Below are 27524 nucleotides of genomic sequence, written 5' to 3'. Positions count from 1 at the left end.
TACTGCAAAATGAAAGCAAGTTTTATTTTCTCTCACACATGTTGGCTTTTAGAACACCAACTAATATCCCAGTAGTGAAACGTGTTCAGATTCCTCCCACGCAGCAAGATTTAATCAGATGCATAGTTAATGTGTCTGGGATTAATAAGAAAAGTGTGTAAACGACAGAACTCTGTAAACAAAACCAACAGAATATCACAGCTTTATGACTAAACGAAAAGTAAAAGCACATGTTTCTACTTTAAAAACCAAACGGAGTAGAAAAATGTTTAACTGATAACTAAAAACTTATGTTTACGATTCACAGCGCGTTAAACTCATCTACGGTACCCATCAAAACAGAAAACATTTAAAAAATCAGTATGGTTTAGCATTTGCACTAGTATGGGAAGATTGCAAACAATTGCCTTCTTTGATAATATTAGTTGTTGTATTGTTTTCACAGTTTTACAGCTAAAGACACTGATGTTGATCCTAGGCAGACACTCCAGAGTAAAGGCACGAACACAATGCAGATTGTCCTTTGGGGGGGGCTGTTAGGTCCAAGATCCAATCACTCTTCACTGACGTCAGATCAGAAAACACTGTGGGGGGAGGGACATAATGTGCTTATTATATACAGCTGCTTTATATTTCACTTCTGGGTCTGTCAGTAAAGCCCATTATGTTCTACTGTGATGCATTTGATTGTAAACCATAAATCCCTAGGGGTAAAAATAAAAAGTCCATCTCAGCAAATGTTTTTCAAACATAGGTGAGATGAGCCATGTATGCAGCTCTCAGCACAGAAAACTGTATTCTTGAAAAGTTGCAGAGCCTGAATTTACATGAAATGGATCTAAAAGGTAATATCACAAAACCGTTTCAGTAACTTCAGACCAAACGGGAGGTGAAAACGTTCAACCTACCCACATTTAATCAGAGATGATCATCTTTTTGGAGGATTTCTTTTTCTGGAAATATCAGAAAGAAAAAAAGAATTTGGTTAAAATATAAATAAATGTAGTAATTGAGTGAGCCTAATGCCCTGCAGGTTTTTGATCTTAAACACATGCTCCCAACACTTTTTCGGCTAAATGTTTAGCTTCTTGTACATCATAGTCAAACATACATACATACATGTGGCAATTATTAAAGTCTGATGTGTCAGACTGATCAATAAGTGGCATATGTATGACACGCCAATCCGTGTGCCATTTTGGCGTGTTATCAAGACGCATACTAGCTTTTTAGCGTGTTTATCAACGCCGTTTGGCCTCCATTGACTTACATTACCTTGCGATTGTGTGTCAATTTACGCCGTATTTAGTAGTATGAAAGGGCAAAAATCCACATAGGGAGGTTGGTTGGGGGGAATGGGTCAAACACAGGACTTTCACCCAGGAGACCGGGGATCGTGTTCCGCGCCCCACGTTTACTAAACCCAACCGTCCTGTTCTTCTTTTCCGAACCGAAACCGTCCGAAAAGCGATTATGCGTCCTGATAACACGCCAAAATTGCATACGAATTGGCGTGTCATACATACGCCACTTATTGAGATCAGTCTGCAACCACTTTGAAAGTGGCGTGTATGTTTACGCGGTCATGATGTCACGTTGGATGTGTTGGGGTTTCTTACTGTAGAAGTAGCTTGTTGGTCTGCAGATGGTTCCGTCTCTTTCAGTTTCTCCTTTAATCTGTTCTTCTCTGCAAACATCAGGCAGCACACAACACACATGACACACAATAACGTCACCACATGCTGATGTTCATAAGAATGCAAGTCAATAGAATATGTATTTTCTAAATCACTAATTTATGTCAGAACTGCTGCAGCTCGGGGCGTACTCACACTCGGCCGAGCACGTGTGACCCCAGAGCCCGCTTCCTTTGACTAGTACGATCGCTCCGTACCATGCCTGGGCACGGAATGCTAAACTGTGGGCACGGTTCGGTTGGACTCGGGCACGGTACACATCAGTGTGATCGCTAAATGTTCCGGTCTGGTTCTTGGCGGTGGGAATCAGGGGAATACAAGCTCTGGACTTCAGGCTCCAGGCTTGTCAGGACACTTGATACTTTGAACCCTCTGAGGTCTTAGCCCTTTTTTCCATCTTTTGTCTGCCTGGTCTCCTTGTGTAGTCATGCCTGTATAATCTCAACCCTGTTATGCACAATCAAGTTCTAGACATTTCTTTCAGGAGAACCTGGGCTATCAGGATCTGCATGCCGCAGGGATGTCACATGAGTGGACACATCGTTAAATGTTTAAAGTAGGGCTGTCAAAATAACGCGTTAATTTCGATTAATTAATCTGAGAAAAAATAACGCGTTAAAAAAATTAACGCAGATTAATCCATTCCATATTGACGTTTGCATACAGACGAAAATCTGGTGCCACTGATATGTCTGCTCTTCTCTCTGCTGCTCTGAAACAGACGTTACAGGAAACACTAACACCGCTGCATGTGACGCTAGTTAACACTATACTCAACAGCAGCTAACGTTAGCCTACCGCTAGCTAGTTAACACTATACTCGACAGCAGCTAACGTTAGCCTACCGCTAGCTAGTTAACACTATACTCGACAGCAGCTAACGTTAGCCTACAGTTAGCTAGTTAACACTATACTCAACAGCAGCTAACGTTAGCCTCACCGCTAGCTAGTTAACACTATACTCGACAGCAGCTAACGTTAGCCTACCGCTAGCTAGTTAACACTATACTCGACAGCAGCTAACATTAGCCTACCGCTAGCTAGTTAACACTATACTCGACAGCAGTTAACATTAGCCTACCGCTAGCTAGTTAACACTATACTCAACAGCAGCTAACGTTAGCCTACCGCTAGCTAGTTAACACTATACTCGACAGCAGCTAACGTTAGCCTACCGCTAGCTAGTTAACACTATACTCAACAGCAGCTAACGTTAGCCTACCGCTAGCTAGTTAACACTATACTCAACAGCAGCTAACGTTAGCCTACCGCTAGCTAGTAGCTAGATTAAACAGGGTTAAAATGCTGACAGCTAACACTAAACGGTGTAAAGTGTGATTGTGTTTTACTGGAGAGGATTCAACACCGGGATGTAACAATCTGCAGCTGGTCGGAGAAACAACACAGACGGTGTGTTCAATGAAACTGGTAAACTACAGCCCCGTGGTGCATTTGAAGTTATTGTAAATGTCCTTTTTCCCATCTGGTGGTTGTTTTTGTCGTTCAACAGCAGTTTACTAGTGAAATAAGTTATTGTTATTGTTATACATTATTATTAAATCATTTAATTTTAACCATATGACCTTAGCAATAAACAAGCCCGTTCTTTAATGTCACCAACTGTTGTTTAGTACCCTTTTTTTTTTTCTTTTCTTACTTTCTTAAAAAGTTCAGTTCAGGCACCGTTAATTATGTATGCGATTAGTTTCGATTAATTAATCACAGAGTATGTCATTAATTAGATTACATTTTTTAATTGATTGACAGCCCTAGTTTAAAGACAAAAGAAAAGAGTAAACGGAAATGAAATCGCACAGAAATGTATGTTGAAATCACACAGAACAAGAATGATCCTTTTGGCTTTTGAAAAGTGTTCTTCTAGGTGTTCAATCAGGAGAAACAGAAATAAACTCTAACTAACACAAATATAAAACTACGTCGGTTTTTTTCCCTACAAACTATGAGGGTTAACTTCTCCTGCTCCAGATCTCCCCCCGTGGTCAGAAAGAACAGGGGAGACTCTTTGTTTCTCTCACTAGGACTCTAGAGTCACTACTCACTCTGAAGATAATCACCATCACTCTCTCTCTCTCTCTCACTCAACCACACACACACACACAGCTATTCTCTTAAAGAGATCAACGCGCACACACACCCTGCTATTCTCTTGAAGAAAGAGATTGACGCACACACCAGCGCACAAGTATAAACTTCATGCCACCTACGTAGGCTACGGAGAGAGCTCTGACTGGAGCCTCCACAGAACCATAAATCAGCCCTAATCAAGACAGCCTAAAGCACATGTTACAGACACCATGGTCAGTCTTCAGCACAGAGTGACATGAACTGGGAACTATTTTCGGTAACACTTTACTTGAAGGTATCTACATAAGAGTGACATGACACTGTCATGAACACATGACACTAGGGCTGGGCGATATGGAGAAAATCAAATATCACGATATTTTTGACCAAACAGCTCGATGTCGATATTGCAACGATATTGTAAGGTTGACAATTGGTGCTTTCACAAAATATCTTCCACATTTAGATGTTAGATAAATAACCATCATAATGTGGATATAATGACTCAGTGGGTAAAGGCAAATAATAGAACAGAGAGAACAGTCTGGTCAGTTCAGAACATGACATCACTTTACTGTAATGCAGCCTTTAAAACCAGGAAAAGACAACACTTACCGTGTAACGATATTACAATTCTTCAAAATCTAAGACGATATCTAATCTCATGTCACGATAGATATAATATTGAAATATTGCCCAGCCCTACATGACACCAAATGTATCACACACAGTCATGACACATGAACCCTAACCATAACTTGTCATAACAAAACGTTTATGACTTGTTTATAATGTTTATGATGCGTTCATGACAGTGTCATGTCACTCTTATGTAGATACCGTCAAGTAAAGTGTTACCCTATTTTCTAACATTTTCTTGATTAAACAATCAATAAAATGAATAGATTAACAATGATAAAGTCTCTTACTCTTTTTCTTGGCAGGTCCGTCCTGGCTCACAGCGACGGGCACGGGAGCCGTCTCCTCGCCTTCTCCCGCCTCCATCTTTTTCTTCTTCTTCTTCTTCTTGATTTCCTTTGAAAGTGGAGACGAGTCGACTTCAGGAGGCTCAGCAGGCAGAGTGCTGCCTTCATCCTCCTCCTCCACCTCCACCAATCTCTTCTTTTTCTTCTTTGGCGGCTGGTTTTCCTTTGAAGAGTTCTCTTCTGGTTCCATGTTCATTTTCGTCTTTTTCTTCTTCTTTGGTGTGTCGTCATCCTGCTGAGCAGCATCAGGGGTCTCCTCCGCCGCCCCTTTCACCCGTTTTAGTCTGGGGAAAACAGTAAATGTTATATAAATGTCACATTATCCTTATTATTCCATAATTCTTACACATTGCCTAAATATATTTATGCATTTGTTATTGCCCCTTTAAAACTGTAACATTTCATCAAAATACACATTATGCATTTCTTTTTATATTGAGTTATTGAATTTTTTATTTTTTTTTCTATGTATGACCAAAAAAAGCTTTTGGGCATTCCTATGGTAAAGATATTTTACTTTTTGATGCTCCATTGTTTTGCCCTTTTGTTTGTGTAATTAAGTACTGAAATACATTTCTATTTCCAAAAATATTCTATAGCTCATTATGTGGTTATTTCATTACATTTGAATCTGAACTACGTACACTTACAACAGCTGATAAAGTAGTACTAACAGTGTACATAATGGGAAGTTTTAGACATAAGGATGCCAAAGGAAAAAGTCCACAGACTTCTTAGCGAGCTTCTTCTCCTTCCACTTCTGATTCATCATGGCCGTCTCCTCCTGCCTGTGGCGCCTCAGCCTCTTCGCCAGGCTCAGTCTCTTCTTGGGGCGGTGTTTCTTTTTGGCCGAGGAGAGCTGAGAGGAGTCGCCGTCTAAAAGGAGTTCGGAGAGGAAGAAGTATAGTCAAGTAAGTGCCATTAATGGACATTCACACCAAAAAAAAAAAAGTGATCCGGCGACTCTACTCTCCTTTTTAGGTTTTCCATTCTGATAAAAAGTCCCTGGTACCTGCCAACAGGTACTTTATGTAGTATCTCCTCCGTGGAGGTTCCCAGTGAGCTGAGGCGATACCAAAAGGTGACATGAAAACCTGCAGACACCTGACTGGTCGGAGAGAATCGTCACCAATCACTGTGTCATCATTGCTATAGCAACAGACGGGGGTGTCCTGAACAAACCAGCGGTGGGTTTTTTGCTGCCTCCAGCTTCTTTAGAAACTAAATGTGTCTTCTGGCAAACAGCCACATGCAGAGAACCAAAAACAACACACCTTCCACGTTCTGTGTGTGTGTGTCGCGTTAGGTCCCGGCAGTTTCCTGCGGCGTCACTATGACGACCAGCCACGCTCGCCTCACGCATGAGGCGGTACTAAATCTGCAATGGAAAAAGGACAACGGCGCACCTCGGCTGAGTCGAGCCGAGTAGAGCAGGTGGAAAACCGCCATAACACCGCCTCAAAACACACAGACATGGGATTGCGTTTCTCCATTAGTTGAGTCGATCTCAACCGCAGACGTTTTTTTGCGTGTCCAACCCCCGCCCCCCCCTCCCTCCTGCAGCCTAAACGCACTTCTCCCATTCAACATGAGAGGAAAGACCTGCGTTTTTGCCAGACCGGCCGACACAGGCAGTCTGAACGCAGCCTTAGGGCCCTGACACACCAACCCGATAATCGGCCGTGGGACAGTCGGTTCGAGTTCGGTGTGTTCCGTGTCGTAGTCCGTTGTAGGAGCTGTCGGCCTTCATTTGGGCCGACCTGACATGCTCAGTCAGAGACAGGACAGTCGGGACTCACCTGGAAATGGCGAGCGGATGAGTCTCTCAAAATCTGATGAAAATCTCTTAAACTGACCTTTGTCAATCTGAAATGAAGACAGATTCAGCAGCTGCACGGCCTGTTTCTCTCTTCAAATGTTTTCAGAAACACGTTTCGGTGAACTACAGTTATATAGTATACCTAGTACAAGTTATACTTTACTACAATATGTATATATGTAATAGTATTCTGAACAAGCCGCCATGACAGTCTGGCTGTGAATTTCCGGAGAACAAAGACCCATGTGACACATTCGTCCAATCAGCTGCCGGTTTTCATTTTCTGGGAAACAATACAGAGAAGCGCCGCCCGCTGCTATGGAGTCGTATTACGTTTCGCGCACGCACAGAGCGTACGCTCAAGTCGGCGTCACCTCAGTGTGTTTTGAGGCATTTTTTTGGACCTCGGGGACCCGACTGATCAGTCCGACGGTCGGCCGTCTGGTTGGTGTGTAACAGCTCTTAGGCAGCAGGATGTCGCCTCGGATTGTAATGCTACCGTGTTATTACTATTACTTTTTTAATTTATTTATTTATAACTTTATTAATATTGATATTTTAGGAGTTTGAGCCTCAGAATATCATTTTAGAAACTCAAACGGTTTTTTGTGCAAGTATTTAATCCTAAAGTTACTACAAACTACAGCTGTCAGATAAATGCAGTAAAGTAAAAAAGTACAATGTTCTCCCCTGATATGTAGTGTTGTAGAAAGTAGCCTAAAATGGAAATACCCAATTTGTACAACTACAAACTTGTACTTAAATGCAGTACTTCAACCGACCAATACTGATAATAAATACTGATTAAAAGGAGCTGATGTATATTTCTGAGTACCTGTGGCCTCCAGATGCTTTGCTGTGTCTCCGTCTCCCCCTGCTGTTCTCTCATCAGACTGCACCTCCTCGCCCTCTTGTCGGCCCTCTTTTTTCCTCTTTTTCTTCTTCTTCTTCTCATCTGTTGCCGGACTCACGAGACTCTCCTCTTCCTCCACTCCCGCTGCCTCGCTCTGCTCCTCTTCTACATCTTTCACCTTTCTCTTTTTGATCTTCTTGTCTGAAGGAGTGACGGGAGCCCCCTCGTCTTTCTCTTCTACTTCTTTCAGCTCCCTTTTCCTTTTCTTAGCCTTCTTCTTCTTCTTCTTCTCTGGTGAAGTGGCCTGAGACATGTCCTCCTCCTCCTCCTCCTCCTCCTCCTCTTGCTTCTGATCCGTCTCTTCCTCTGCCACCACCTCCACTGCTCTCTTTTTCTTTTTGCCAGTCTTGGTGATCAGAGTAGTATCGCTGGACGTATCTGCGGTCGATGAGTCTGTGCTCGGGGGATCTGCAGTTGGCGTCTCTACATCCTTTTTGCTCTTGTTTTTCTTCTTCCTCCTCTTGGGAGTTTGGGGTTCTTGTCCGGACTCTGTCGCCTCCTCAGGGAGCGGTTGGACAGTTTCTGGCTCGGCCGCCTCGCTGTCGCTGACTTCGATGTTGAGGATGATGTTGACTTCTGGGTCTAGTTGCTCTTCTGCTGCGAAAGAAGAAGTATTCAGATCCTTCAGTAAAAGTACTGATACCACACTGTAAAAATACTCCAAGTAAAAGTCCTGCATTGAAAATGTTACTTAAGTGAAAGTATGCAAGTATCATCAGGAAAATGTAGTTAAAGTATTAAAAGTAAAGTAAAATCCTCCCATTGTAGAAAGTGTAAAGGCTCCAACCAGTTGTGTGTTTAATGGTCTGATCATCTCAGCTGGACTTGTAGCCGTTATATTTTTGGCTAGTTTACTTTAGAATAAAACATCAGATTTTATAAACTACATGTGTTTTGTGTGCAGTAATCTTAATGTGTAAAGTAACTAGTAACTAAAGCTGTAACAGATGAATGTAGTGGAGTAACTAAAGTAACAAGTAACTAAAGCTGTAACAGATGAATGTAGTGGAGTAACTAAAGTAACTAGTAACTAAAGCTGTAACAGATGAATGTAGTGGAGTAACTAAAGTAACTAGTAACTAAAGCTGTAACAGATGAATGTAGTGGAGTAACTAAAGTAACAAGTAACTAAAGCTGTAACAGATGAATGTAGTGGAGTAAAAAGTACAATATTTCTCTCTGAAATGTAGCGGAGTAGTAGTAGAAAGAGGCATGAAAAGAAAAGTACACTGCTCTTCTGACTCTTCTACAACACACACACGTTTTTGGCTATCTTGACTTCATCAGGGTCATCATCAGTGTGACTTATAAGTGTGACTTAAATCACCATTGGTACTAAATTCACTAAACATTTTAAAAACATCATATTTTACTTCTAAAAACTATTTCCTTCTGGTGGATATAGACATTTAAAAGAGAAACATAAATGACCATAACTACAAAATTACGACCAACTTTCCAAAATAATTCCAAAGTAATAAAACATATTCAGGGTATATTCATGAATATTAAGAGATTTGAAAATACTGTGTTTAACCAATATTCAGTCCCTCCAGGATTTCGCTGCCTTTTTTTGAGATTGTTGCGGCCCAAAATGCCTGATTTCGCGGGAGCTTTTGTAAAAAAATGTTGTTTGTTGCAATGAAGTGGCGGAAGACAATGAACGTTTTTTTTTGTATAGTTCTTTCAAAATAAAAAGGAAACTTGTTTTGGGGAGAATAAAACTACTCTGGGCTGAGATTTCCTAGTAACCAAAAAGGCTCAGGATGCTGCAGATGTTGGTATAATATGAACATGGCTGGTGGATTTAAGACACAAAATAATTTATTGAATGAATCAAATCTGAACACATGTGTCAGTGGCTTGTTGATCTTTACATTGTTAGTTAATTTCCTCTCCTGGCCTGGGACACACATTCATACGGTTTGATAAAGTACTTATTGGACGTTAACTTATCATTGCACTTACAATAACGACCACAGCTGTCCTCAATTTAGGTCATCGTGTCGTCTCATCTCTGGTTTTTCCTGCATCCACCGTGTGTGTCTGTGTGTGTGCGCGTCAGTCGCAGGGGGAACTGTATGAGCAGCAGCCCCGCGCCCACCCGCTGCAGACAGCCGACAGATTGAAACAGCAGCCGCTGACTTTAGAGTGAAAAATCGTTACCGCGTACATTGATGTTAAAATGTCTACAGGTTGGCACGACGCTCTGAAATGTTCTGCACGGTCTTTCGCTGTACGTTTTGTTGGTAAATGTGAGATGTTCAAGTCTCGTCTTCATATCAGAAACCAGCTCTCTCTCCCCCCCGCTTGGTCATTGGCTCTCAGAGTCACATACTGACGACACGTGGGACTGCTGGGATTGTCGGTAGTCGCAGGAAACTCCGGTTATTGGTGAAATTTGCGGAAAAGTGGCGGTGATTGGTTGAATTTGCGTGAATTGGCGCGATCGCAAATCCTGGAGGGAGTGAATAAAAGTTTGAGATAAAAGGGTTTTGTTTAGTGTTAAAAAGGTTGGGTTGTATACTGTATGTTTTGGGTAGGACTAGAGTGTGGTGTACTGGAGGAGAGTACAGTAACTGTTACCAGTGTTAGAGACGGGGTCCTCTGGGGGGGGTGGTGATGCCTCAGTCTGGTCTTCAGGCTTCAGCGGGGGGGTGAGGTCACTGCCCTCTGTGCTCTGAGTCAACACACACACAAACTTATTACTACTATAATTATTACCAATTGTTTTTGTACATGTTCTTGTGTTTAGATTCAAATTCTCTTCCAACAAGAGAAGAGAATTGTTAGGGCATTTTAGGCCTTTATTATACAGGACAGCTGAAGATGTGAAAGGGGAGAGGGAGGGGGAATCACATGCAGCAAACAGGTCGGAATCGAACCCGCGGCTGCTGTGTGAGCCTTAGTACATGGGGCCCACGCTCAACCAGGTGAGCTATCCAGGCGCCCCACAAGACTAACTTGTTGTCAGGTTAGTCTACAGCCAGACTACGACAACACTCCCTCCAACTAAATGTTTTAGGGTACCTTAGATTTCTCCTCATTTTCCTCCTCTTCATCAGGATTTTCAGAATCAGGGTCTGAAAAAAAGATTAAAAAAACACCATTATAAAGTCCTAATCGAATGTATTTTTACACACCACAGACTGTTCACCCCACTCCCCTCAGGGAGGCGTTTCAGATCTCTCCGCACCCGTACCAGCAGGTTCAGAGGAAGCTTCTTTCCTGCGGCTGTCACCCTACTGAACTCTAGCTCTGCATCCCGGTGACAACCAACCCCAAAGGGACTTACCATCTCCAACAGAAAACACTGTTCATGAACTGCTCCAAACAGCTCTATTGTAGTCCAGCCTTTACTTCAGAGACAAGACACGTTGTAATGCTCGCCTAGCTGCTAGCGTGGCACGCCCTCATACTCTGCTTCTGACTGGCTAGTAGTCCTTACCTAGCTACTGTCAGGGCACGCCCTCATACTCTGCTTCTGACTGGCTAGTAGTCCTTACCTAGCTACTGTCAGGGCACGCCCTCATACTCTGCTTCTGACTGGCTAGTAGTCCTTACCTAGATACTGTCAGGGCACGCCCTCATACTCTGCTTCTGACTGGCTAGTAGTCCTTACCTAGCTACTGTCAGGGCACGCCCTCATACTCTGCTTCTGACTGGCTAGTAGTCCTTACCTAGCTACTGTCAGGGCACGCCCTCATACTCTGCTTCTGACTGGCTAGTAGTCCTTACCTAGGTACTGTCAGGACACGCCCTCATACTCTGCTTCTGACTGGCTAGTAGTCCTTACCTAGGTACTGTCAGGGCACGCCCTCATACTCTGCTTCTGACTGGCTAGTAGTCCTTACCTAGGTACTGTCAGGGCACGCCCTCATACTCTGCTTCTGACTGGCTAGTAGTCCTTACCTAGCTACTGAGCATGTGCAACTCCCAACAAAGATAGAACAGAAGTGTGATGCCTCACTCTGTAGCTAAAACAGAGAGCTCAACACACAGGGTGAAAAGAGGAGCTACAGCAATGTGCAGTACAACAAAAATATGGTGTTTTTTGAAAATGAAACCATGTAAACCTATTCTGATACAACCTCTAAATACAATTATGAACCTGAAAATGAGCATAATATGAGCACTTTAAATAATGTTCCGCATGTTTCTTAACAAATGTCTTCGGGGTTCATTTATTTCTCATGGGATTCTGAGCGAATAAAGCCAGAGTGTCTGCAGCCCTGCAGGCAGCTCTGTGAGCCTGTATTCAGGCACAACTGTGCTTGGAGCTGAATGCATGCTGATGTTTAGAATGCATAATGTTTACTAGGGGTGGGGGGGATCTATACAGCATAGCATTGTGATATTTTCCGTGGCAATACTGTAGCGATGCACAGACGCCAAGTAACGATCTTTTATTATATGTGTGTTTGTCTGCTTGACAATCCCATTTTGCAGCAATAACGACAAATGGATCTTAAAACAGATGTTGAAAAAGTTATATTTTGGGGACATCATTTGAAATTGGGAACATTTTGAAGTTGGAAAAAAAGTAATAAATTGCAATACATCGCAAATTAATGCAATATGTTTGAAATCATAATATCTTATGGTGACAAGTATCATGATGATATGGTATCGTTAGGCCTCTGGTGATTCCCACCCCTAATGTTTACCAGAGGGCGATGTCACAACATCTGTAATATGTAAAACATATTTCCACTGCATTTAACACATTACAAGTGAGATTACAGTTTTTTAAAAAGGGAGTAAAATTGGCAATTAGTCAAAAAGATATCATCTTAAACTGCATATGATAGTGGGATGTGAATGTGGATTCATGTTCTGTTGCTTACCTTAGTACGTTGGGTACCGAGACCCCACCGGTATCTACCTAAACGACCGGTATCTACCGGACCTAAGAACAACGCGGATTTCGGTGCCACTTCAATGTCTGCGCTGCCTTCTGATGCTCCAAAACAGACGTTAGAGGCAACAGAAGCATCGCTGCACGTGACGCTAGTTAGAGTTACACTTGACAGCAGGTAACGTTAGCTAGCAGCTGGATTAAACACGCTTAAAATGCTGACAGCTAAATTGTGTAAAGTGACAGTATTTCACTATAGAGGATTCCAACCCCAGGACGTACAACAGTCTGCCGCTGTCGAAAAAACAACACAGATTCAACGTTCACTTGAAACTGGTAAGCCTCGTGGTGCATTCAAAGTTATTGAAATATACCCTTTTCCCATCTAGTTGTTGTTTTGTCGTTTAAGAGCAATTTACTGGTGAAATAAGTTATTACAATATTAAAGGTGCTCTAAGTGATGTTGGGTGACGGCTCTTCTTGTTGACGTCCGATGTATTGTCAAACAAAACTGAGGCTAGCTCACCCCTCCCTCCTCCTCATCCCGTCCCCTCCCCCTCCCTTCCGTGCACTAACCCCCCAACCCCCACCCCCAAATCCTTCTTGTCAGTTATTGGCTGGAACACTGTTTGTTATGTTTGGTGGTGCAGGTTGGCCAGTTTGTTTTTGTTGCTGTTTGTGGAGCCTGGGTTGTCTACAGAGACAGTGTTTTTTTTGTGTGTTTTTTACAGTGTGTTCAGGGGACAGGCAGATAGTGAGGAGATGTTTTTTTTACAGTGTGTTCAGGGGACAGGGAGCTAGCAGATAGTGAGGAGATGTTTTTTTACAGTGTGTTCAGGGGACAGGCAGCTAGCAGATAGTGAGGAGATGTTTTTTTACAGTGTGTTCAGGGGACAGGGAGCTAGCAGATAGTGAGGAGATGTTTTTTTTACAGTGTGTTCAGGGGACAGGCAGCTAGCAGATAGTGAGATGTTTTTTTTACAGTGTGTTCAGGGGACAGGCAGATAGTGAGGAGATGTTTTTTTTACAGTGTGTTCAGGGGACAGGGAGCTAGCAGATAGTGAGGAGATGTTTTTTTTTACAGTGTGTTCAGGGGACAGGGAGCTAGCAGATAGTGAGGAGATTTTTTTTTTTACAGTGTGTTCAGGGGACAGGCAGCTAGCAGATAGTGAAATGTTTTTTTTACAGTGTGTTCAGGGGACAGGCAGCTAGCACATAGTGAGGAGATGTTTTTTTTACAGTGTGTTCAGGGACAGGCAGCTAGCAGATAGTGAGAAGATGTTTTTTTACAGTGTGTTCAGGGGACAGGCAGCTAGCAGATAGTGAGGAGATGTTTGCTGTATGTGACAAAAAATGTTGTAGCCTAAAAAACACGTGACATCGCTTAGAGCACCTTTAATAAATCATTCAATTTTGACCATATGACCTTAGCAATAAACAAACCATTCCTTAATGTCACCGACTGTCATTTTTTTTTTTTTTTTTTTTTTAAAGTATCGGTTCAGGCACCGTTTATTTTTATGTTTTTATAGATACCCAACCCTATTGTACACTGGTACAACGTGTCCATTGGTTACTTGTGTCAAACGTTTGTTGAGAAGGAAATATGAAGGTATCAGTAGAACTATATTTTATTTATAATGTGGAATTAATAACCCCAGGAAGAATAGTTGTTACCATGGTAAAACTATATGTACAGACTGCTGAAGTTATTGTCTCTGAATAAATCTTGATAACATCAGACCACTCTCGTTTCTTTGTTTCCAATGTCGCTCATAATCCTTTGTCACAGCAGACATTTTAACTCGTCATGGCAACAAAAGGACAGCCAGAACTAATTACTGTTCAAGCAATTGTTGCAACGCAGCGATTAGTAATGTTATCAGTTACACCCGAGTTTGTCAAGTCTAAGAGCCTGCTGAGAGACATGTCTCTTCAACTTTAATTTCTGCACCTAAGTCATGGATTCATTTCAAAAACTTTGGTAAATGAGGTGCTTGCGTTCCAGATGACTAATTGATTGCTCCAGTTTGCTTAACGAGCTCTGACAAGCTTTATAAAACCCTTTGAGATGTTAAACAGTGACTAGCGTTGTGGAAAACTTGTCTGAACAGAGCTGCCAGGGCCGTTCAAACTCTTTCCAAGCGTTGGCTTCGAGTTCAAACGCATCAAGGTCAAATCTTAAACTTTGTCTTACTTTTCCCCCTTTTATCCCCCAAATAAAATTAAATGAGCCAAACGTTTTGCATTTAAACGGCTAGAGACACAATGCTGCCAACAAAAAACGAAATACAGTACGTATCTTTTTCCTCCTTAATAAAATGGCACTTTTGGAAATGCATTTCAAGAGTATTGGAACATTTTAAAAGGTCTGTTCATCCAAATTACAAAAACAAACAAATATTCATAGAGACCACTCTTTCAGCATAAAGTACGTATTATAAATCGAGGAATCTCTGTGCGTGCGTTTGTCTTCCGCATGTGCAGTACAGCAGCGGGGCGGGGAGTGGCTACATCCTTAGAAGGCTCATTGATTGCGGTTCACCGGCTCTGCTACGAACCCTGGTCTCCTGGCTGAAAGTCCGGGGTCAGCCCTATGGTCCCACATTTCTAGGACATTTTCAAAATTAGGTGTGTTCCTACATTTCCCTTCAATTTAAGCCCTATCTTCCCACAACATTTTTTAGGGTTAGGGATTAGGGGGATAAAATCTGATACAAATTTATGAAAAAGGAAATGTGGGAACATAGGGCCTAATTTTGAATTTGTTTTAGACATGTGGGAACATAGGGCCTAATTTTGAATTTGTTTTAGACATGTGGGAACATAGGGCCTAATTTTCAGTGAAAAAAAAAGAAAAGGCTCTTGGGCTCTTCAGCACATTGTTTTGCTGCCTGCGGTTGTGCAAATGTCTCCGGCCGTCTCCGGCTGCAGTTAGTTGCCAGCCGTTTTGCAAGAGCTGTAGTAATTTGATTTGGTTTCATGAACAGGTTGGCGAGTAGCACTCTCCAAAATAGTGCTTTAGCTGAGCCTGCTAGCATCAACCCAAGTCACGTTAACTGTACTACTATGCTTAGCTCGTAGGTGGTAGCTCAAGCTTGACGTGCTTCGGTGATATTTTAATATGGCTTTCGATTTGTCTACTGAGCTGTCCGGGAGTTTTGGAAAATAAAAAGCTCCATTCAGAGTCATTGCTGCTGTGTTTCTCCATCATGCCTGCAGCAGCAGGATGTGTTACGAGGAAGTATGACAGCTTGATGATAAGTAACGGTGCTGCAAAGGGTCAAAATAGTAGCCTGTTAGGCACGACGCAAAGCCGAGTGAAGTGTAAAATAAATTAATAAACGGCGGCATGCGATTAAAAAAGAATGAGCGCGTTATGCTCGGCCCTTAATCGCATCGCGATTAACGCGTTAATGCTGACAGCCCTACAAAACATACAAACACTTTTTATCCTTTGGCAGAACAGACCTTTTCAAGTTTTCATTGGACTCAAAATGGACTACAAAATCCAGTCAAATTCAAAGTGGTAGGGCCACTTGTTTTCCTGCTCCTTTATGATGAAAACTAAATCCCCAATTTCAAAAACAAATCTCAGAGTTTTCCTGTGAATGTAAAGTGTCCATGACATGACACAGCGAGCTGAGACATCTTGTTGAAAGCAGCTGCTGTATTTTACCAATTCAATAAATTAAAATACAGGCCATAATAATGTAGACATTTTAGAGCTGAAAGGATTAGTTAATCAACAAAATAATAATTACAACTGTTTTTGTAACAAACATTCCATCGTTCCAGCTTAATTATGAGGATTATGAAGTTAAATCAAGCTTTAACTTTTTGTTTATCAACCTTGCAGTGACTTTTATGTGTGTGCAACAACTGGTAATACCATTTTTAAAACTATTTCAAGTGTGGAAACAAACGTGGACACCTGATACTGTGCGATTGCCAAGACTTTCATAATGAAATGTAAAACCATCCCGTGGTCTTTCATCAGCGGCTTTGAAAAGGAAAGGAAAAAGACCTCAGAGCAGTTTCTTCACAACAGCGTGCGATTCTCGTCAGCGCGGTGAGAAAGAGACTGAGAAGATGCCATACATAACATGTAAACAACAACCTGGTCATCACACGGCTCATTGGTTGTTCCTACCTGCGGGGGGCGGGGCTTCCCTCTCTGTCTGCTGGTCATTGGTCTCCTGAGGCGTCAGGACAGTCGTGCCGGGCTCCTGCAACAGGAATCAACAGGTCAACAACAGACCTGCCCATAGCACGTACTATGTATTTTTTGCACATTCTGCACTCAAACCGTGCCTCAGCCTCTTTTTTTCTTAGGCAAAAGTTACTTTGTATGTACATATTTGTTTCTGTATTCATTGTTCATTTCATATTAATGGTTTTGGGTTTGTTTGAATGTTTTGTATGCAGCACTCACAAAGGCAAATTCCACGTGAGTGTAACTTATTGTGGCAATAAACCCCTTTCAGGGAGAGTTTCTCTTACTATGTTGCCTCATTTCTTTTTTTCCTACTCATGAGACAGATTGGATCCTCTCCAGTGTATACAGCAAAAAGCTGCACCGAGTTGCAGGACTGGCACGTGGACATTAGCTACAAAATGAGACCCAGAGATATGTGTCCAACAAATATAGAAACATACAGTATGGAAATGTCAACCATTAGTGCACCTTTGCAGCGCTGTCTTCATCCTCCGAGGCCTCGGTTTGACTGACGGCTGTCTGTTCAGCTGCAGAGGTTTCATCTGGGACTGCTTCCGTCTCCTGAGGAAGGAAAACTCAACATGTAATACACAGCTTCATTCATCGATCTTTTTCCTGTAGGGATGATTTAAAGGATCATTTTATTTTATTGCTCATTTGTGATTTTAGTTTATAAGTTGGGTCTTTCATAGTCTATATCGACGACGTTTCATTCACGTAGTGACGAGCTGCTCAGCAGAACTTACTGTAGTGTGAGCTGTTCTGACAACCAGATAGAACTCATTTGGCATTTCTTATAGTGGTTAAACCAAACCCCTTCCTTATTAGATATACAGGAAAAAAATTAACTTATTTCTGCAAAAAAAAAAAAAAAAAAAAAAATCTTTTGTCTATTTTTTATATAGTAGTATCGATAAGAGTGTCGATTGATAAGAGTATCGATAAGCGTCTGAACATTTTCTTTCCTGCCAACAGGTTTGCTGACATTAAATTCCAAACTCCACATGCCAGAATATAAAGACTGACTCAGCAGAGAACTGCATGCACTGTTTCCTACTGGAAACTAAACAGCACAAACAATGCACTTCAGCCAGTCACAATCTTCTGCAGAATAAGATTCAGATGTGCACAGGGTGAGCTGAGGGGAAAAAAGGCTTGGCTGTGCCAGGAATCAACAAATACTCCACTTTTTATGAGTTGTGGTTAAAACTGATGAACATTTCGGCTCATTTATGTAGCAGTTTGGTGGAGTAGAATGAGAATATACAGTACTGAAAGCTGTACTGGCTCAAATCTAGGACAAACTTAAATAGTGGACACCAGCAACTCAGAAAAGAGCGATAAAGAGCAACATGTAGCTGACATATCTTTATGGAAAAGTTGGAGTGATATCCTCTTCTGTACGAGGGCAGGAAAAAGAAAATGCAGGAATTAAGATCCGAGAAACTGTGGCCAAAGGACAGGTGAGTAGATTTACGTGGAAATTAACTGCCAAAAATGAAAGAGATGAAAATCTTGGCAGCACTTGAAAGTAAAACAGTTAAAAGTATGTGTTATTTATGTTTGTTGCAGGAAGGATGTTACACAGTCACATAGTTTGGATTCAGCCTCAGGTCACTAACCTGCTTCAGCTCATCGTCGTCCTCTTTATGCTCCGCGCTGCTCTCAGCGGCTGGATCCGGGGCCGGGAGCCCATCCCCAGCCCGATCAGAGGCAGCTTGTCTGGGCTCGACCGGGCCGGGGCCAACCTCCTCCTCAAAGTCTGAGCTGGAACTCTCTGCCTCGTTAGCTGCCTCAGCAGACACGTCAACAGGAGCAAGCTACAGAATGTGTACAGGCAGGCAGTCAGAACACACAGGAAGGCTAACACACGTGTCCCTGCTACCTCCCCCCACAGAATTCAGGATCTCTGCTGGTTTGAGAAAGCCAAATTCATTCGTCTGCACTGCGTTCCGGGCAGGTCGCAACCCCCGCGAGCAATCGCAGCCATTTAAGTCAATGTTTGATAATCCAGCAGCCACGTCACGGCGCGTCCCAGCAGCGTGCATGAAGCAGCTCTCCGCTCCGCTAAAGATACGCGCCAGGTCTATTTTCAGACGAGTTGCGGGGCGTTCAGACAGCCGGGCAGGAAACAGTGGGAGTATCCAGTCAGTTTACCAAAAAACACCCTCCCAAATATCGTTTATGCCTCCTCTAAAACACCGCGGACGACGAGAGAGCCGTCTTGGAGGTGGAAAAACACAAGACATCACAAATCATTTTTTATAAAGACAAAACCAGAAAAGAGAAGGCATGGAGTTTTTTGTTTTTTTTAAGAATTTTTTTGAGGCATTTTAGGCCTTTAATACCACAGGACAGCTGAAGACATGAAAGGGGAGAGAGGGGGGGGAATGACATGCAGCAGAGGGCCGCAGGTCAGAGTCGACCCCACGGCCGCTGCATCGAGGAGTAAACCTCTATATATGTGCGCCTGCTCTACCAACTGAGCTAACCCGGCCATCAACGTGGAGTTTGACTGTAGGAGTGCTTGGAGTGGAAGGTAGATACTAGCTTAATAAACACACGATTGTTCTGTAGAGTACTTGTAGAGACAATATACGGTAATCTGCGAGTCAGGCAGCAAGACGCGCCACTTCGGAGATGCTCCTGGTGTGGTATGGTGTGTTGCGGAGGACGGAATAAAACCAGAACAGAGCCAGAACGCGGAAGTCGCGCCCAGTGGAAAATATATACAAATATAAATATACAAATGACAGATTCTTCACGGAAAGGGAATGTATCACATACCGGAAGTGACACGGAAGTGATGAGGTGGTGTTGGTGAGCGCGGCCAATTTGTGTTGTCGTTGTGGAGTATATGGCGTGAATGAAGTTTATGGTGACCGGACATGGACTGTGTCCGAGGGATGTTTTGCCCATTTTGTGGCAAACACATTAACAGTTTAACGCGGTTTTGCTTTACGTGTGGTCGGTGTTTGGAGTTTTTAAAGGACGCGGACCTGACGGAAACATTGGAAAAACAGGGGACGTCTCGACAGTCGCGGCCTGATAGAAGCTACAGCGGGGCAGCTGAGTCCGTCTGCAGGACCTGGAGCTCACTGCCCGTTCCTGGGAGCCAAAACCGACACCGCGCAGCTGGAGGCCCAGGCCGTATTGCTGGGCCCGCTGGAGGGAAGGGAAGCCCGGGAGAACCAGCACCAGGACTGAGCGGAGCGGACTGTCACAGCCTGCTGAAGTTTAAATCACAGGTTTCCTAAAGGGAGTCTGGCGGGACTCGGACTGTGGACGACGAAACATGACTTTAAGTCTCATTAAATAAATAAATACACACAGAAATAAATGAATCAATAGTGGAGGAGTGAGCCTGGACATTTCAGTCTGTTTAAACTTCACTTTGAAGCAGAAACTCTTAGTTCAGAAGAGTGAAGTTTCCGTTTGTATTCATATCTGTGAACTGATAATAAATATTCTTTGTATTAACACATTAATTAATTAGTCTCTTTGTTTAAAAAAAAACTAGAACATCGCATGAGATTTTGACGATTTATAGTGATTTTATTTCCGTTAGACCTTTGCCTACATTGACGCTGATGCATTAAAGAGGAGTGCCTCCCCTGATCCAAGATGGCGGCTCTATTAACGCATTCGTTCCAATGAACTGCCGTAGTCAAAGCGACGTCTGTATATATCTATGCTCCACAACGACAACACCTCATCACTTCCGGTATGTGGTACATTCCCTTTCCGTGAAGAATCTGTCATTTGTAAATGTGTTTCGGGACTGGTAAAAGTGTTTTGCTTCTAAAATGTTCATTTGTTTTGTTTGTATTTGTAAAAGTGTTTCATTCTTTGTAATGTTGCTTTGCACTCCCCGGCCCCCGTAGGTAAGGGCCCTGACACACCAACCCGATTATCGGCCGTCGGACAGTCTGGCGAGGGAGCTGTCGGCCTTCATTTGGGCCGACCTGACATGCTCAGTCAGAGACAGGGCAGTCGGGACTCACCCGGAAATGGCGAGCGGATGAGCCTCTCAAAATCTGACGATAATCTTTTAAACTGACCTTTGTCGATCTGAAATGAAGACAGATTCAGCAACTGCACGGTCTATGTCTCGCTTAAAATGTTTTCAGAAACACATTTTGGTGAACTATTTATGAAGCCGCCATGACAGTCTGGCTGTGAATTTCCGGAGAACAAAGACCCACGTGACTTGTTCGTCCAATCAGCTGCCGGTTTTCATTTTCTGGGAAACAATACAGAGTGTCGCCTGCTGCTATAGAGACGTATTACGTTTCGCGCACGCACAGAGCGTACGCTCAAGTCGGCGTCACCTCAGTGTGTTTTGAGGCATTTTTTTGGACCTCGGGGACCCGACTGATCAGTCCGACGGTCGGCCGTAACAGCTCTTAGGCTGACGATATTCTGTCTTTTTTAACGCCAACAAATCTCATGAGATTGAGCCTGAGGGTTCCTACTGAAGATGTGTATCTTTTAAAACTGGTCATGATTTGTATAAAATCATAAAAAAAAAAAAAAAAAGTGTTTCCCACAAAAGCTGGGCACTGCAGTCTTTAGCAAACGTGACTCAACCTTCAGTAAATGGTGCATTTGTTGGGGACTACTTTCAGCTGCGGATTTGGTGCCCTGGTGACTTATTTCAGCAGCAGGATCGTGCAGGTGGGATTGAGTCAAACTGTAGCGTCTGTATTCATGGTTCTGTGTTCTCTGGCACAGAGGAATAAGATAGATCAGGCTTCGATTCATTTTTAACTAAATATTGTGAAACTACAAATCAAAAGCACACAAAGAAGTATCACAAAAAATAAACCCTAGTCATGTCGTCAAACATCTTTGGCAGAATGTATTAATCTTCTCTTCGGCATGCGGGCCAGATGTACTCTGACCAGCTGGAGAACAAAACTTAACCACAAATAAAAACTCTCGTCTGCTTTTAATTGAATTCGGTTTAGTGGAAACATTTGTTCTGTTAAAAGTGAAGTGCAGTGTTGTGGTTCTGAACTCGTAAGAACCAAAGCAAAGCAATCAGGGGTATGTAGACACAACCCACCCACAGAAACACACAATTTGTCTTTTTTAGGTTTCTGTCACACACAGTTTCTGTTCAAACAGCATTATGTACTGCATCACTGGGCCCAGAGAAAAGAGCAGAGACAAGACTTGGTGTGCGTACACACACACACACACACACACACACACACACACACACACACACACACACACTTGAAATAACAAACGAACACAAACTAACAGATACAGACGAGACAAGTAGACATGAAAAGTCTGTGTATTTCAGAGGCATATAACAACACTGGAGCTACTGTCCATCTATCAGCACATTATTACAGTGACTGGGCAGCTGCTATGCGTGTGTGTGTGCGTGTGTGTGTGTGTGTGTGTGTGTGTGTTAGTTTCCTGCTGCTGCGGAACATTCAAGACTAGTTACCATTTGCCACTTTTTAAATTTCCCCATCATGACTTCCGGTTCTGGCCCCATGCGAGTGGCAGCCAGCCCAGCAACATTTGTTCTGTTTTTAAACGCACTTTAAACGACACAAATCAATTAATCATAGAACCATAATTAGTGGATTTCTTGTATTGTTGGAAAGAAAACGAGACAAAACTCTTTGACATGTAAGTCTGACAGTTTTCACTAGATGGCTACAACCGCCCGTTGTTCTCCATTTTTCTTGCCAACGTCAGTAAGAGTGCCAATCTCACCTCCTGGCAACGATGGTGAACAGCTGCACTTTGTTAACTACAAGACTACGCAAGATTAGGGGTAATAAAACTGTGAAAACAAAAAAGAAATTTGATTTTCTCTCTTTTCATGGAGCTGCAGCAGCAGCGGGTTAAATGCCTTAAGATGGTTCAGGGATCCAAACTGGTGACCATACCGATACACTGTCATGTGCCAATGTTTTTTTTCAGAAATGATCCGTGATAAGGTCCTCATATGTGCCTCTCTCTGCTCACCTCTGGCTCTGCTTTGGTCTCCTCCTCTCTCTTTTCTTCACTGTCTGAGTCGGTTGCTTTGCTTTCAGCTGCAGGATGCAGCAGCTGCTCAGAGACCGACTCAGCATCTCTCCCCTCACAGGGGAGCTCTGTGTCGGATGACTCAGCACTATCTGTTGCAGACGCACACAATACATACAATGGTTAAGGGGTTATAGTTAAAACAAAAAATTAAAAAACAGCAAAAAGAACACTTACCAAGTGGAGGTTTCTCATCCACGTTGTTTTCCTCTGGGATGTTGGAGGGTTTAGTGTCTGCGCCCTCCTCTTCCTCGCTGGTGGCAGGTTCTGGTTTAATGCTCTTCTTCTTTAAAGTAGGGTCTTCTGTCTCCTGCTTGGCATGCTGGGCTAGAGAGCACAGCCTACAACACACACATTTTTATTTCTGGCTGATTTTGGAAACCCTTCAGCTGATTTAGAGAGACTGGAAAGTGATGCTGCAGGCATATTTTCCTGGAATCAGGAATCCAAATCCATACTGCATACTAATCCTGAGCAAGTTTGGAAAAACTCAGAGCAGACAGAATGCTTACCAACTAAGATTTATTTTAGAGTGTGATGGATACTTTTCTACCACAATGCAATGCACAGAGGAACTGGAGGAGCTGCTCACAGCTGGCAAAGATTTAAATAAACTGGATGTGGAAAAAAAAAGCTCCAGATCCAAGACCTTGGTACACAAAAACAAGTTATCAGTCTTCAGGGGAGACACCCCAGGCAAAACCATCATCTTTTCATTTTGAGTTTTTGGGCTGTTTTACTTCCATAGAATGTCTTCTTTCAGACTATTTGGGGGGGGGGGGGCATCCAAAATACACATTTAGGTGTTTATTTTACACTTTGTGTATTTGTACCTGTGAATTTCTCCCAAATTCAGCAAAAGTTAGCATTAGATAATGCCTCATTTGCATATTTTAACAAAACATTTCAGAAAACTTGTAATACAAATATATGTCTAAATGTAAGTAATTAACTAAAAGATTCATGTTGATATCGGTTAGTTTAATTTGTTTTACCCCATCACCTGTAATGTCTTGCAAAATGTCTGATATTTTATAATCCATATCTTCAAAGGTCGTTTTCTCGAAATGGGTTTTTCTCCGACTCGGAGCCAGAAATCCCCCTTCAGCAGCACTCACTGTTTCACTGCTATCTATATTCTCAAGGTTTTTACAGAGGGGTTTGTTCAGATGTCATTCATATACTAATTTATATAACATTTTACACCTAAAAACGTAGCGACAATGGATTTTTTTTTTTACGGCTGTTGACACCATATTCGGATTCTTGCAGTGATAAAAGGAGATGTCCAAAATCCCCCACTGTAAACCCCTTTGACTCTGCCAATTAGCGCACAAGATAATGCTCAGTTTCCATATTTAAACATAAAATTCCAGAAAACTTGTAATACAAAAGATATTTGTCTTAATGTAAGTAATCAACTGGGGAAGTTTCGTGGTAATATCTATTAGTTCATTTGTTTTGTTCCTATTCAGCTGCAGTGTCTCCCCTTCAGAAAGACATTTTGCTTTCTTTGTGAAGTATTTTTGTATTAACTGCTAAAACGGCATACTGTGACACTTAGTGTGTAGTATGGATTTTGGGACACAGCTCAAGTCTTGTAGCATTCGTCCGTCCTGAATGGGTTTCTGACGGATCGTGTAACGCGTTTGAGGAAATAAATTCCTAAGCGTTTCCGGATGACGTGTCACGCAGCCAAGAACTACAGATGTCTGCGAAGTTGTGATGATGATGTTAGAATACATTCTTCTGACAGGGGGAGTGTTTGCATGTGACTGATGAGCAGAAGGAAGAATTGAATAATTTTGAAAACAGAGTACACAAATGTGGGGTTTGCATATTCTGCTTTGATTTAAGCGTTTCATAATTCATGTTTACTACCGAGTCGAGCACCACAGAGATAGTATCTCGGATAGAACATTTCTAATAAAGGGTTTCTCAGGCAGAAAAAAAGTTCTAAGGAGGATCTGCTTACATTCAGACCAATAGGATAACGTTTCATTGACTGGCTTTGATTTGTATTATTTTAGTGCAAGATTCCCAGTGGGAAATCACAGACATGGGCTGATGTCATTCATTCATTCATTCATTCATTTGCTGCCTGTTTAATCCTTTTCAGGGTAGCAGGGATTTGAATCCCAGAATGCACTGGGCAGAAGGCCAGGCAGTCATTCACAGAGAGACACACCACACACAAACAGTGACATCCTGTTTACAGAGACAGTCTGGAGTCTCCAATCCACCTAAAAGCTGCGTGTCTTTGGACTGTGCTACCTGCTGAGCCAAAGCTAGCTTATAAAACCCGACGATAAAAGAAAACACAGGAGTAGCAGACGATTCAATCGTCGTGCACGAAATAAAAACCATGGAGAGCTAAGAAACATTTACTGCAAATACACTTCACGCTCCGCATTTGGCTGAAGCCCAGTTTAAACCATCACGCACGCTCTATCTAGTACATAACTGTATAGAAAACATTATCTTCTACCAGCACTTTTAATGTACAGTGAATTATTGGCCGCTATCATTGCAAAGTGTATATTCAGAGAAGGTCCCTAGTTTTTTTCCTCCACATTTTCATTAACATGAATTATGCGACTGCACAGCACTTTCCCACTGGTATTAATACTTTGATTCTATGTTGATTCATCTAATATTATGGTTATTATCTAATCTTATGACAAGAAGTTATTTAAACGTGTTACTATTGTCTGTACATATAGCATGTATATCTGAGCAATATGTAAGTATTGTCATTACTGGGGCATCTATGAACTGTTTGAGTGATTGTATAAACAAGAAAAAGGTCCACACTTCCTGCAAGGCGTAGTAACATGTTAGACTTACTTCATCCAGCCTGTGTAGATATCATGTAGGTTGGAGCTCTCCTCGGGTGTCTCCACCTACACACACACACACACACACACACACAGGCATACACGCACGCACACACACAAACACAGGCATACACGCACGCACGCACACACACACAGGCACCAACACAGACACACAGACATACACGCACGCACACACAGACAGACACACACACAAACACAGGCATACACGCACACACAGACACACACACGCATGCACGCACGCACGCACGCACACACAGACACATGCATGCATACACACACACATGGACACACGCACACACAGGCACCGACACATGCACAGACACACACAGAGACGCACACAGACAGACACACAGGCACAGACACACACACACACGCACCGACACAAACACAGGCATATACACACACACACACAAATACATTTAAAAACTTCTAAATGTTCTCCAAATGTGTTGTGAAAGCACATTGTATCACTTTTGACTGATTCAATTTTGGCTGGACGATATCCCTGTAACCCAACTGTGAAAAAGAGTTGAAAGGGAAAAAGCTCATTTCCTGTGGTTCAGGAATGCTTCCACTTTGATGCCACACACTCCCCGAAATGAATCGATGCAGAAACATACAAGGCTAGCAATATGACAGTTTGTGAAGCATTCAAAGTTCAAATTGGAAGGGCATGACGCTCACAATATTAAAAGAATATGGCATCTGTGGGAGAAACTTCCTCTACGTGTGAAGATAGGTTGGAATTTTGGGAATGTCTGGTAAAGAATGGCGTTCAGACCATTTTCTCTGTTCCTAAAACCGTCAGCAGGAACTTTTGACGTTATTTTTAGCCGACCAGCGTGAAACCTAAAACGTGACTGACCACAGCTCAGCTTTCCCAAAAGCAGACACAAGAAATTAGTACATGGAAGTGGAAGAACAATACTATAATAGTGACATTATAAAGGGAGCATTTATGAAAAATGTGCGGAACAGTGACTTTGTATATAGGTTGCTTATTTAGCAAGCCTGAACGGTACAGATTTTAAATACATGTTGATTGAAATCTACTTTATTGAATATACTGAAAAAAAATAAGACAATTGAGCAGTTTGTAGCTTTTGTTACTAGTGCGTGAATCATGACTATGACTCGGAACTTTTAGGGCTGCAACTAACAATTGTTATCAACTTATTACTGTTCATTTATATTTCCCGTCACAATGTCCTAGAGATGTTCAGTTTGCAGTGCTATACAGTAACAGAGGAGAAGCAGCAACTAGTCACACTAGAGAAGCTGTAACAAGCACATGTTGGCCACTTCTGCGTGAAAAATCAATTATAGTTCAATAGTTGCCACTAATTTACTGTTGATCACCTGAACGATTTATCGACTAATTATGGCAGTTCTAGGATAAAGATTGAAAAACCTGTATCACTTAAACACCAAATAAATGTAAGGAGGTTTTGAATGGGGTGTGGGTGTGCAGCAGCAGGCCTGCAGCAGGCTTGTTTTTACAGCCATGCTGCTGCTGTAACATTATGTTCTTTTCCTCCAGGAGGCCTGAACAAGGAGCCATGAGCTTTCAAATGTACACACACACAGACACACACACAGAAGCTGCATGCAATTTACTTACTGCAACACTTGGAGCAACAAAACACATTGAAATCTGATTTATATTGAATTCAGGTTCTTATATAACATGCAACACGCACATTAGAGCTAAATAGATTGCAATAAAATCATAAATAGAATGAAATGAGCTCGGTTGTACACTGAATCAGGCTGTTATTGTAGAAGAAAAGGATCAAAGTTGTTACCTGAGCAACGTGTTTTTCCAGCACCTTAGCAGCTTTCCGGTAGCCGTTAACCTTCAGGTGCTGGAAGATTAGAAAGAGCAGAGCGGCGTCGTCCTCCGTGCCCATGCTGTCTGACTGCACACTCTCACACGGCTAGCACACGGGACAACAACTGGAATATTATTCAGGGATTATTAACAGTCCAGTTCATGCTCGCTGTGCAGCGTGTAGCCATGAGCCTGTGACGACGC

At 42.4% G+C, this 27524-nt stretch overlaps 1 protein-coding gene across 3 annotated transcripts; it reads right to left on the bottom strand.

Moving 5' to 3' along the window:
• On the bottom strand, positions 1-27524 carry LOC144526859 (uncharacterized). 3 transcript variants are annotated; one of them, XM_078264555.1, is made up of 15 exons: positions 27295-27524; positions 25479-25534; positions 22809-22972; positions 22572-22723; positions 18200-18397; positions 17046-17138; positions 16512-16587; positions 10531-10583; positions 10087-10180; positions 7423-8097; positions 5500-5644; positions 4712-5052; positions 1620-1687; positions 909-953; positions 1-584 (listed from the first exon to the last, which is right to left on the bottom strand). In XM_078264555.1, the coding sequence occupies exons 1-14, from the start codon at positions 27397-27399 to the stop codon at positions 915-917; spliced, it is 2259 nt and encodes a 752-aa protein (XP_078120681.1). In that variant the 5' UTR covers positions 27400-27524; the 3' UTR covers positions 1-584; positions 909-914. The 3 variants fall into 3 exon arrangements, with proteins under 3 accessions (XP_078120681.1, XP_078120682.1, XP_078120683.1); XM_078264556.1 differs by having other exon boundaries at positions 913-953; XM_078264557.1 differs by having other exon boundaries at positions 7423-8094.

Source organism: Sander vitreus, chromosome 12 (genome assembly GCF_031162955.1).
Source record: "Sander vitreus isolate 19-12246 chromosome 12, sanVit1, whole genome shotgun sequence".
In the NCBI taxonomy this organism is placed as follows: domain Eukaryota; kingdom Metazoa; phylum Chordata; class Actinopteri; order Perciformes; family Percidae; genus Sander; species Sander vitreus.
The sequence above is the reverse complement of the archived record's forward strand: the minus strand, read 5'-3'. Positions and strand labels throughout refer to the sequence as shown.